Genomic DNA, 13,416 nt, shown 5'->3' with positions numbered 1-13,416 from the left:
TTGACATTTTCATCATGAAATCTTTGCCTGTGCCTATGGCCTGAATGGTATTGCCTAGATTTTCTTCTAGGGTTTTTATAGTTTTGGGTTTTACATATAAGTCTTTAATCCATCTTGAGTTAATTTTTGTATAAGGTGTAAGGAAGGGGGTCCAGTTTCAATTTTCTGCATATGGCTAGCCAGTTCTCCCAGCATCACTTATTAAATAGAGAATCCTTTCCCCATTGTTTGTTTTTGTCAGGTTTGTCAAAGATCAGATGGTTGTAGATGTGCTGTCTTATTTCTGAGTTCTCTATTTTGTTCAATTGCTCTATGTGTCTGACTTTGTATCAGTACAATGCTGTTTTGGTTACTGTAGCCTTGTTGTATAGGTTGAAGTCGGGTAGTATGATGCTTCTAGCTTTGTTCCTTTTGCTTAGGATTGCCTTGGCTATATGGGCTCCTTTTTGGTTCCATATGAATTTTAAAGTTGTTGTTTCTAATTCTGTGAAGAATGGAGGTGACCATCCCTTCTATCCCTCAATGTTTTCCTGTCTCTAACATGCTCCCCACCCAAGCCACCTTCATCCTGCTGCATGCTCTGGAGGGACCCTCAGCAATGTCATCTGACCATATCTCTCTCCTTATGTTGGACAATACAGTCTCATCTAATGGTATTCTGGTTCCTGCCTACCTGTTCAGCCTCATCTCTTGACTCTTTCCTCCTGGCACTTTGAAGCAAGGCCAAGCTCCTTGTCACCCTCTGCACTTGCTGTGTTCTGCATCCCTCTGTCCTTCATGCATGTATTCCCTCAGCTTTGATAGTCTGCCACTCTTTTCTCTTGCAAACCACTAAGCAACCTCATGGTTCTGCTTAGCTGCCCACTTCTGTGATGCTTTCCTAACTCCTCATCAATGAGGTGAGTACTCCTTGCTCCTACTATTCCTTATATATAGTTATTTCCTTAATTACATGATGCTTTAGAAGGCAGTGGTATAAAAGCATGAGCTACAGAAGAAAACAATGAAGACTTGAAATTTTTCAGAATAAAATATTAAAAATTGGAAGAACATAAAGGATCAAAATATATTTTAAAAGATCAAGGGCTATGTGAACAGAAAAACCTAGGTTCTAATGCTATTCTTCTGTTCACCCACTGTGAAGCCTGGAGCAAGTGATTTATCCTCTCTAAGCCCTAATTCCCTCACTTGCAACATGAGGGTAATAGGAATCCCCACATCATGTTTTTTGTGAAGATTAAATGAGATGACTTAGCTAAAGCACTCAACACAACAACTGACAAATATTAAGCACTCAGTGCTGTTATTATTAGGTGAGACCGCAATCATCCATAGTACAAGAATGAACAATTGAAAGGAGTTGCATTGAAGAACCTCATTGCTTGACAGGTATTTGGAGGGTAACTGGGTTTAATGAGGGTGGGAAATTAGCCCAAGAAAACATTAGAAGGAAGGTGACAGAACCCTGAGTGATGGTGAATTTATGAATAACTTAACTTGGCCACAGTGTGCCCAGATTTTTGCTCACACATTATCCTGGGTGTTTCTGGAAGGATGTTTTTGGATGAGATTAACAATTGAATCAGTAGACTGAATAAAACTGATTGTACTTCCCAACATGAGTGTACCACATCCAATTGGTTGAAGGCCTGAACAGAAAGAACCAAAAGGCTCACCTTCCTCTAAATAAGAGGGAATTTCTCCCACCTGACTGTCCTTGAACTAGGACACTGGCTTCTTTTTGCCTTCATGCTTAAACTAAAATGTTGGCTCTTTCTGGTTCTCGAGCCTGTCAGCTTTCTAACTGGAGCCACCCCATTGGCTCTCCTGGGTCTTCTGCCTGTTGACGCAGCCTGCAGGTGCTGAGATCTATCAGTCTCCATAATCATATGAGCCAATTCCTCATAATAAATATCTCTCTATGTGTCTCTTTCTCCATATATATATATATATGTGGAACATCTGAGTAGTGGCTGGTGTCTGCAGCACACAGCTATTTTGTGAAAAGTATATGTTAGTACATAGTAGGCTCCCACAGCAGCAGGGAAGAAAGGTGAGAGGTCTAAACCATAACCCATCACACAACTCTGAGTATTGAAATGTGGATAAGGAAAATGAGTTTTGTAAATGAGGTTGCACTGGAATTTTCAGTGTTTGTTTGCAGGCCACACAATGTTTAAGATGTGTGTAATATGGCATTTTCTGCTAACTACACTTCTTAACCTTGGGGATAAGAGTACTTACCCTATATTGCATTTATCCAACCAGAAATATTTGTTGAATGTCAACAATGTGCCATGCATTGTTCTAGGAAAGGAAGATAAGATAGGCAAGGTCCTTGCTCCATTGCACTTATCTTCTTGTAGGAGGAAACATACTATACACATAAGCAAATAAATAAACAAGGAAACTGTCTTATGGTGGTAAGTGATAGTAAAATCAGGTGATATAAAAGAGAGTGACCTTAGCCTGGTGATCAGAGAAGGCTTCTCTGAGGAGTGACAAGAAGAACTAGCCATGCAAAGGTCAGGGGATGACATTCCAGGCATAAGGAGCCTGGTACAGAGGCCCAAAGCCAAAGACAAGCTTGGCCTGAGAGAGGAACAGAATGTGGATGGAGCATAAGTGGGCATGAGGGAGCGTGGTGCCCACTTGTGGGAAAAAGAGGCTGGGGCATGTCTAAATAGTGTTGATTTTTGTTTTAAGTGTGACAGGAAACCACTGGAAGTGTTGAACAGGAAAGTGACTTGATCTCATTTGCACTTTAGAAAAATCATGCCTGGTGCCCTGTGATAAAATTAATCATGGGGAGGATGACTATAGTCACCTTAATTGTACATTTGAAAATAACTAAAAGAATATAAATGGATTATTTGTAACACAAAGGATAAATGCTTGAGGGGATGAATACCCCATTCTCCATGATGTGGTTATTATGCATTGCATGCCTGTACCAAAACATCTCGTGTACTCCATAAATATATACACGTTCTATGTACCCACAAAAATTAAAAATAAAAAAAAATTTAGGCCGGGCGCGGTGGCTCACGCCTGTAATCCCAACACTTTGGGAGGCCGAGGCAGGCGGATCACGAGGTCAGGAGATCGAGACCATCCTGGCTAACACAGTGAAACCCGGTCTCTACTAAAAAATACAAAAAATTAGCCGGGCGTGGTGGCGGGCGCCTGTAGTCCCAGCTACGCGGGAGGCTGAGGCAGGAGAATGGCGTGAACCCGGGAGGCGGAGCTTGCAGTGAGCCGAGATCGCGCCACTGCACTCCAGCCTGGGCGACAGAGCGAGACTCCGTCTCAAAAAAAAAAAAAAAAAAAAAAAAATTTAAAGAAATTAATCATGGGGGAAAGAGGAGACAGCTCAATGCAATGCGTGATCCTAGATCAGACCCAGGACCAGGAAAAACATGTTTTTCTTTTGCTATAAAGAACATCAATGAGACAATCAGCAAAATTTTAAAATGTATGTAGATTTGATAATGTCAACGTTAATTTTCTGACTCAGATAATTTTACTTTGTTTATGTCAGAGAGGGTCCTTGTTTTTAGGAAACACACACTGAAAGACATTATGTCTACAACCTACTCTCAAACAGTTCAGAAAAATAACCATAAAAACAAAGAGAGATAATAATAAAGCAAATGAGATCAAATGTTGATGAATCTGGGTGAAGGGTACATGAAGATTCTTTGTAAATTTTTTCTACTTTTTCATAAGTCAGATTATTTCCAAAAAAGTGTGAGATCTATAGAGAGGTGGATTCAAAGAGAGAAACAGAATGGGAGTAGGGAGTTTGACTGAATGGTTAGTGTGGAGGACTAGGGGTGTTAGTAAATGACATTCTGTACCTGACCATTCACCACTGGGAGAATTTATGACAATTTACTGGAAAGAGATGCAAACACTTATTTCCATTTTCATCTCTCCACCTGCCTAGAAGAAGACTGACCATTTTGCTTATAGAGGGCCTGGCACATAGTAGGTATTTCGTAAGTAACTCTTGAATTGAACATACCTTTCCATCTGGCCAAATGGTTTTCTCTCTCAGCCAAGTTATAGGTATAGGATGTTTCAGGGTACTTTTTTTTTTTTTCACGAATTTTGTGTAAGTGGACTGACCATGAATAGTATTTGGCTTAGGCAACAATTCCCACAGACTATGAGGTGCTTCTAGCAAACCTCAAAGGTACCATTAAACGGACACAGCGGGGGCAAAATTAGAACTACCTTTCAAACATTTTCTGGCACTTAATCTCCTTGGCTTAGGTATTTAGCTGTGAGGAAGCAAGAGGATACATTGGAAAAAGGACAAAGTTGGATGTTCAAGGTCCTGTGTTTTACTGGCAACTTTCACTACTTACTAGCTGTATTTCCTGGAATTCTACTCAATGTCTCTGAGCCTTAGTTTCTTCAGCTTTAAAATATGAATAATCATTCTGCTTTGCCTTGTGTGCTTGTTGAGGCACTGCATAAACATTCAGTCTTATAACACATGCAATAGACATTTCCGGGTTTGTTCCTTCATGTAGAGAAAGGAAAATCCAAATAGGATCAAGATATTTTGTGTTTTTTAAATCTGGAAATTCCTTTGAGTCCAGAAGTGGAGCCACACAATGCCAAAAATTATAAAATATACCATTTAAATAAATGTCCTTGCTATTTCTGATTGGTAAAATAGATGCTTAAATGACTATTTTTCTCTTTTCATTAATATGTTCAATATCACGTAGATGTAGCTTGAAAGGCTATGCTTCGCTACACTAATCAGTTGAACAATTCAAATCTCTAAGTTGGGACTTGCAAGAAGTTATCTAAATGCTTTCTTGTTCCTTCAGCCATAGTGATTAACTTTCATTTTACAGTTGTGGGTCACAGTGGTTCTCAACGTTGGCTGCACATTGGAATCATCTGGAGATTCTGATTTAATTAGTCTGTAGTATCTGAAAAATGGATGTTTAAATGGTCCCCAAGTAATTTTGATTTGAGAAACCTTGTCCAAGAAGAATAATTCCAATTAGCATTCCATGTGGATCTCTAAAGATTCTGTAATAAAAGCAGCACACAGAAAAAGAGGCCTGCCAAATCCTAACCACAACAAGCAGAGATTCTAGGTTCCTGAGTGGGCACTTGTAACTATAAATTTAGATCTTACATTTTCACCAGAAAATCAAATAAAATCTCCATTATGTAGAAATCTACTTCAAGAGGAAGAAAGACAAATTGCTTTTTGTAACTGACTATTCCTGTCTCATCTCTGGCTCTGTGCGGATCTCTCCCACATACAACCCTGAGAAGAACTGGTAACACTCAATGGCCTACCTGTGTCCCATCAGCATTGAGGACGCCCTTTTTACAGACTAGCAAAGGCCCTACCAGGCCAGAGCTGGTGTCCTTAATTGGATCAACTGCTGAGAAGTAAAGATAGGTCAGACAGGGAGGATCACCAGCAGTTGGGCTTACGCTCTCAGGCACTGTCCACTTGTATGTGAAGGTTTCACCTGGTTTAACATGCGCCCCTGGTTTCACAAATCCTGAGGATATAAACAAAACAATTATTCAAAGCAACAGGCAAGAACATTACATTGGTCAGACTGGGTCTTCCAGCCCTGGGTGCCTCCCTCTGATGATGAAGAATTTTGTACCAGGAGAGTGGTTTTCTCTTATGTATCCTACCAGAAGAGGCCACTGCCACAATCTGCTGGCTTATGAGATAAAAATTTAAGTCAAAGGATTATCTTCTTCATAAATCCCATACAATTTCTTGCTCAAATGCCAGCCTTAGCAAATATTAAAAGACTGATAGTGGCCCATTCAACAGTTAAGTGAAAATTCATAAAATATCATTGGAATGCTTTCTATGTAGAATATATTACACTTGGTCTTGCAGAAGATACCCAAAAGAATTAAGCAAGAAACCTATCTTTAAAGAGTTTGAAATATGGGAGACTGAACTTGGAAATCATCCAAACAACTACAAGATAGAGGAGTTTAGTGAATGCCCAAGGTTATGACATTGATATATAGCAAATCTGGGATTCAAACTCAGTTTTTGTCTAACTCCAAAGACTGTGCACTTAACCCTTACACCGTACTGCCAAAAAACACATTGATTCTTTCCTACTAGACAAGGCCAGAGGCTCATTCTGCATTTTATCCAGTGCTCTGCAAAAAGGTGCCCAGTATGTTTGCTGAGTTAACAAACATTTTGTCTGTTCTAGTGTTCTTTCTGCACACACACACAGTCATTCTGAGCATTTTTTTCTTTTATTTTTTTAAGAGACAAGGTCTTGCTATGTCACCCAGGCTGTAGTACAGTGGCATGATTATAACTGTAATCTTGAATTCCCTCAAGAGATCCTCTTGCCTCAGCCTTCCAAATTGCTGGGCTTACAGGCATGACCCACTGCACGCAGCCGTTTTGAGTATTTTGACCAAAGAGGAGAGGACGGTTTTAGGAATTGTTACCGCAGCAAGAGAGGGTGAGGATGGGTCCAGGGAGAGGGAATTCTCTTCCATTCCTTTCTCTTCTGTCCCCTCACCATCACCACAAAACCTGTTCTCAACTGGGCCTGGCATCACACTCGAGTGTGAAGAGTATCCCAGGAAGCCAGGGTGTCTGCTGCAGTAATAGGGATGAGTACCAAGGAACTAGAAGTTTCCCAAGAGCAGTATCATGAATGGATTAGAGTTCCCACAGCCACTGGGCAACAGCTACCTTTCTTACATTTAGAGAACCTGTGCCATGTACTCTGTGATGGGGAGAGGCCATATCAGATGATAAGCACACATTACTGTTTTTTATAAATATATGTGTTGATTTGATACAGAGCAAAGACCATGTGTAAGATTTCGATGTCAACAAACCATTAGAAATCAAATTTTCCTTTCAGCCTTCACCTGCAGAATCCTATGCAACCTGCAACTGAAAAGCTCTCCATCTTAGAGAAAAAGAAGTGACTGTGAAAGTAGCTTACTTTTGAGATTTACTATATTACTGAGAAAAAAAGAAAGAAACGAACATTTCCTAAGAACCTACCATGGGCCAGACCTTGTCCTAAATTCTCTCCGTCCCTTTCCAAAGCCCTGTGAGGTGAGTATTGTTATCTGCATTTGACAGGAGAGAATCAGGTTCAGAAAGTTTAAGTGATTGCCCAAGCTCTCAGGACAGGTAATGGAAAGGACCAGGATTTGAACCAGGACTGTTTATTTCTAAGTGCTTTGCTCACCCGTCTTGTTTCCTCCCTAAGCCCAGAGTGAGACTTACCATCTAGGTTTGGGGCTGCATCAGATGCCTTGTCATAGATCACACCATGGGGTAAAATGCTATAGACCTTGTCGGCTTTGTTGGCAAAGGTCACTAACAGGGTATCACCCACCTCTGCCTTGATGACTGGGCCTGAAAAAATATCCAGAAGAGAGAGAAGAGAATGAAAAGAGACAGAAAGAAGTAGAGCAGAAGAGTCATTCTGTGCAGATGTACATGCCCAGCTAAAACATCTCCCTGGGTTCAATGCATGGGGGATGGTTTTACTGTACCAAGAATTCCAAGATGGGCTTCTTCAGCAGAGAGTCTCTTTCTTTTAGTAAAAGTTGCATCAACAAATTCAGTATACCGAACCTTCCAGTATTTTCCTCCTATTCTGTTGTCCCCTTGTGTGAAGTAGAGATCAGAGTCACTGAAAAGACATAGGAACGTGATTGAGGACACTTCTCAACATATCCACCAAATACTTTAATTATGGAACTTCATTCTATCACTTTTAGTCCACTCACCCACCCATCTCCCCAGAAAAGACAGCACAGGCCTTGACAGAGTTCCCAGGAATAGTTAACCAGCCCTAAAAGTCTTCAGAGGCTGGGTGATACTCAAGCTGATTTCTCCCAGCCATTGTACTTTCTTCCCGAGAGGTCCAGCACTGAACCAGTCACAAGTAAACTCCTTATTTACCAATATTAGAGTTCCAGAGTGGTGTTCTACAAAGTAACAAAGAGCTAACTGGTTTCTCTGCAGAATAAGCATCCCTCTCTCTCTTGCTGATATTAATATGAATATTCTCTGCATCTAGTAAGCTCTTTGATATCTGGCATTATTAAGGAATGGAGTGTCTAGTTAATCAAATAGTGTAATTATTGGAGGGCTACCATATAAACCATATGCATGAAATGCAAAATTTCCAAGTCATGAATATGATAATATAAATTCTGACTAATACTGTCTCTATACTATCTTATTTCCATCAATGGTGCCATCACTCTTGCAGCCACGTAGATTTTCTTTTTCCGCTTCATTCCCTTAATTCATTCATCCTTACTTTGTAAAATTTTTTGGCACTCTTCCTTTTCTATCCTCTTTGTGCATCTTTTCTTTTCCTTTCTTCCCACTACCACGACCCCAGTTCATGCCCTAATCACACTGGGTGGAGCCCATTATATGAACCTCTGAACTGCATCCTCTATCTGATACTGGCTCATTCACTTTTCTTCTCAGCATAGACACACAACTATTAGATTGGTGCAAAAGTAAGCCATAATGGTCATAATGGCCAAGACCGCGATTACAAATTACTTTCAATGGCCAAGACTGTGCTTATTTTTTCACTCAATACATTAATCTCCAAAGTGGTAATTGTTATTGTTATTTACCTGCTCCAAAATCTTCAATTGCTTCCAATTGCCAATCAAATAATGTTCAAAAAGATTAAAGGACCTCTGCAATTGATATCCCGTTTACCCCAATTCTCTATTTCTCCATGCCAATGCCCATTCTTCTATGCAAATTGTTACTGCAGTCTCATCTGTTCATTCCTCCCATGCCATAGGTGCTTTGCATCAACCCCTCCATCTAAAATTCCTCTCTTCCCTATTCAGTTAAATAAATTCTATCATCCTTAAGATTTTGCTTAAGTCTCACTTCCTCTGTAACGTGTTCCCTGGCTAGCTTAGCTCTCTCTGAGCATCCAGATAACTCACTACCAGGACAACTCACCTCACTTTTATTTGTAACTTGCAGTTACTTCTCTACTCTTGTGAACCCAGCTTCTTCCTCTGCATTTTATTGCTTTAGATATCCTTGCATCCCTCATGTCATCTTGCACTTTGTGCTTTCATATATCACATTAAACATTGATTGAATATAGTTTAATCTTTCCTATTTCAGAAGGCACTTCAGAATTCTAGAAGGCTCCTAAGACAATTTTGAATGCTAATTCTCATTATTCTGTTTATGGAGAAATACTAGTCAATAGAGAATGTTGATATCAGAGTCTTTCACATATGGTTCCCACAAATTCTTTAGACAGGGTTCAAGTGCATCAGTTTGGTGGAATAATGAGTGAAAGTATGAATGAATAAATGAATGAATGAATAAAATGTACAATTAAAGAAACAAATGATGTTTTATTGATCACAAAGAGAATTTTTAAAACATTCCCTTAAAGATAAAAAAGGATTCTTGATATCACACTGTACATCTTTTAGTATCTTCACAGACAACTTTGCATATGATTATATACTAACAAGTCACAGGAGTCCGGATCCACCTAATAAATTGCTAGATTAATTTTTTAAATAGTATATTCTATGGGAGCGCAGAGAGAACATAATTCATTTATATCAAGAGTCAAAGGTTTCACTTCAGAGGTGACATTAGAGTAAGGCTTTGAAAGAAAAATGGCATTTTACTGAATAGAAAGGAAAAGAATATTTGTAGGACATAAAGGGGACACAACTTAAATCAGGATATCCTTGAACCAAAAAGGGTAACCCTCTTAGGCCAGGTCATCTCCATCTCCTGTCATTCCCTCTTCAAGACTGTCTGCTCCATATGTGTAAAGGCCTTATTACTCTATTCTTTGTCAGCTTAGTATTTCTAATGGCACTTTGCACTATAGTTTGCACATAGTGCCTACTCAAGAAATGTTTGATCAATGAATGAATGATCTAGTGTTTTGATTCAGCCGTCAAGTCACAAAACAAAAAATATTCTACCAGTTCTCAGCAGTGCTTTTGCAGTATTAAGAACACCTTAAGCAGCTACATTATGCCATCTATGCAGTATAAGCTCATCAGAGCAGTGGTTGGAATACAAATTAGATCACAGAGAAAGCCTAACACATGCTTCTCTGATGAGAGGCTTAGAAACACCAACAAAGGGTGCTTACCTGCCAGAGGCATTTAGAGGAAGACCACTGAATTTGTTATAGCCTTGAGGAGCATAATCCCAAAGAATTTTTTCAGCTGCTATAAAGTAGCGCCTCTGTTGACCCTTCATCTTGGGGTAGAAAATATCACTTTTGCAGTTATCAACATTGTATTGCCCCAGCATACCAGCTGCAGAACAGAGGAAAACCACGAGCTGAGGCATAAATGATCACAAAAGGAATCATATAGGAAAAGACTGATAGATTTGACTCTTGAACATTTAGGCTTCTGTACAGAAAATTGGACCATAAAGAAAGTTTTTTTAAAAAGGATAAATGGCAACAGGAGGGATATTTGTGACACATATGACAAAAGATTAATACGTAAATCACTTTTACAGATAAAGATGAAAACAAGTAAATCTCCAATAGAAAATGAGCAAGGAACAGAAATAGTTTATTCACAAAATAAATAATATTGGCCAATAAACAAATGAAAAAAAGGTTCAACCTTAACAGTCCTCAAATAGTACTCAAACCTTAACAGTATTCAAATGATACTATTGTTCATTGATCAGATTAGTAAAGATTAGAAAGACTAATAATTCTCAGTGTTGGTAGATGAATGGGGAAAGAGCCATACTCATACACTTCGGGTAGAAGAATAACAATTTCCAAAAGAGAATGTGGCAATGTATGTCCATAGCTTTTTAAAAAAAATCATACTGTTTGACCCAGAAATTCTAAATCTAGGAGTTTTTCTAAGAAAATGTTCAGACAAAAGTGCAAACATCTATAAATAATAGTCATCAGTACTGTTTATAATAGCAAAAAAATTGGTGGGAAACATAAGCATTAAGCAATAGAGAATTGATTAAGCAAGATGTAATCTCCTTATAATGGACACTGGAAGTATTAACTATGATGAAGTAAGCTCTATATTCACCGACATGAAAATGTGTTTCTGATATATTTGTAAATGAGAAAAATTAGCTACAGTGCAGCATTAATAGACTGATTTCATTTTTTAAAATACATATATATTTACATATTAAGAAATAGAAAATAGGGAAGATATTCACCAAAATGTGAATATAAAATATTTCTATTATGGAACTACTGATTTTAAAACCAATTTATAGGGGCCAGATCCAGTGGCTCATGCCTATAATCCCAGCACTTTGAAAGGCTAAGGTGGGAGGATTGCTTGGGCCCAGGAGTTTGAGACCAGCCTGGGCAACATAGCGAGACCCTGTCTCTATTTGTTAAAAAACCTCCAATTATATGTATTTTCTGATTTTTTTACAATAACTTTTTTCTGAAGGCATGGACAATTTAGAAATACTGTATTTCAGGGAACGTATAAATACCAGCTTATGTCCACAACTATTGTGCTAATTTAGTGATCTTACTAGTCTCAAATGGCTGCTCATATCTTGATTTTAAATCTACAGTTTCTTCCCAGATTTAACAGCATAAGACTCTTTGAGAATAGAAACCTTCTCTTGTTAATCTTTGTTTTCCCAGAAGAGCATCTAGCACATATTAACTGATTAATTTTTCAGTTGAATGTAATTGGGATACTGCAGTTGACTAATGCTATGACTCACTGTGGAAGGTGGACAGGAACAAGAATGTGTTACCAAAGCAGCCCTGAGCAGCTGGATCTTTGCACCTATTAGTGACTATGGGAAGTTAGTACCCAAATATCAGACATTATTTCTTCTGTGTCTATTCCATTAACATATTTTTTTCTGTCTTGGTTTCATCATCTTAGGGCAGACGTTTAGGTGTTAGACCTCTAACACTGTCAAATGCTTCTTAACTAGCATCCAGTGGTCAGAATTCCTCCATCAAGTCCTTCTTGCATGCATACATTTATCTTCTTAAATAACTGCACTGATTATGTCACTAGTGTGCCTAAAGAGCTAAGGATCACACAGCCCCACCTCCTTAGCTTTGCTAAGGGGCCTGATGAGCCTCCCAGGCTCTTCTGTCATCACTTCTCTGTGAGGAACATTATGGTCCAGCTAAGAAAGGACATAGTGTATGATGTCTGAAGAAACCAGGACCAGGTCATTCAACAGGCATTTAAGCCAACAAATGTTTATCATGTACCTATCATAGGACATGAAGGAAGCTATAGGTCAATGGGTTTTGTCTCAATTTGAGGAAGAACATTCCAACAGAGCAGTCCAGAGATGAGATGAGTTGCTATAACTACTCACAAGAGATGTTCAAAACGAAATTAAATAATTCGAGGGGGGATTGGTCCTTATTATCCAGAAAGTCCTTTCCAGTGCTAAAACCTTATTACTCTACTTACAGTTGCTCAAAACGGACATGTGTTTTTCCCAGTTCATGTTGCTTCCTCAAAAGTCTTTCTTTCCTTCTTCATCCATTCAGTTCCTACTCATATTTCAAGGCTCATATTAGGAGCCAGCTCCTCAGGAAGCCCCTCTGATTGCTCCAGAGTAGTGACTGCAACACCCAAAGAGCATTTATCTCATTCTGCCTTAAATCGTATTCATTTTGTGAATGTCTAACTATGTCTAACGACTATATTATAGGTTCCTCGAAGGTCTCATCAATTTTTAATCACTTCCCCACTTTTTTCATACAGAAGTGGTCAATAAATATCTGTTGATAGAATATCAAAGAGATGAGCATTATATTTTCCTGTATATTTATTACCTAATTAAATATAGTACATACAAGACTCTATCTAACAGTAGGTACTGGATGAGCGCTAGTGACTGTGTGGTTTGATTGTACCATTCTAAACATATCAACTCTGGTCTTTATCCTTTTTACCTTGTAGGTGGTCGCTGACCTGGCAGGTTATCATCCACTTCCCAGGATTCTCAGCTATCATTTCTGTTGTAAGGAAGGTGGCTGGGAACAGGTTGACGACATCAGTCCGATGCCCTCTGCTGATGAAGGTGTTACCATAGAAATAGATAGAATGGATGTCTATTTCATTCCCCATTCCAAATAGGTGCCAGGACACAGATTCTCCAACACACATATCAGGCTCCGGGAAGTTTCCGAAGAGGTATCCATTGAGGGCTGGAAACAGAAACACACTAGTGGAAGAGACTCTGCTGCAGAGGCGACTGGGACCAGAAATGTTGGTAATACGGGCTTGAGCATGGCTGGAAAACCAGTGCAGACCATTGGTTGTAAGGTTTTGGTGCAGAAAAACCTGGCTCTTAGAAATATATATTGTCCAAAAGAGAAATGAAATGTTTTTATTGGCCTTTTT

General features: G+C 39.0%; 1 protein-coding gene and 1 long non-coding RNA gene across 2 annotated transcripts in view; one reads left to right on the top strand and one right to left on the bottom strand.

The window, feature by feature from the left end:
• Nucleotides 1–13,416, bottom strand: part of HEPHL1 (hephaestin like 1) — an 86,002-nt gene that overhangs the window by 32,972 nt on the left and 39,614 nt on the right. Inside the window, exons 5-9 of the mRNA XM_004051979.5 lie at nucleotides 12,966–13,220; nucleotides 10,173–10,341; nucleotides 7,549–7,688; nucleotides 7,277–7,408; nucleotides 5,332–5,543 (exon numbers count right to left, since the gene is read on the bottom strand). Coding sequence (XP_004052027.1) covers nucleotides 5,332–5,543; nucleotides 7,277–7,408; nucleotides 7,549–7,688; nucleotides 10,173–10,341; nucleotides 12,966–13,220 — 908 coding nt within the window. The remainder of the gene's footprint in view (nucleotides 1–5,331; nucleotides 5,544–7,276; nucleotides 7,409–7,548; nucleotides 7,689–10,172; nucleotides 10,342–12,965; nucleotides 13,221–13,416) is intronic.
• LOC134756471 (uncharacterized) overlaps nucleotides 1–13,416 on the top strand; it is a 64,463-nt gene that overhangs the window by 48,353 nt on the left and 2,694 nt on the right. The window contains exon 2 of the long non-coding RNA XR_010129175.1: nucleotides 12,973–13,285. This is a non-coding gene — a long non-coding RNA (uncharacterized lncRNA). The remainder of the gene's footprint in view (nucleotides 1–12,972; nucleotides 13,286–13,416) is intronic.

Source organism: Gorilla gorilla, chromosome 9 (assembly GCF_029281585.2).
Source record: "Gorilla gorilla gorilla isolate KB3781 chromosome 9, NHGRI_mGorGor1-v2.1_pri, whole genome shotgun sequence".
In the NCBI taxonomy this organism is placed as follows: Eukaryota; Metazoa; Chordata; class Mammalia; order Primates; family Hominidae; genus Gorilla; species Gorilla gorilla.
This window is presented reverse-complemented; position numbering and strand designations above follow the sequence as displayed.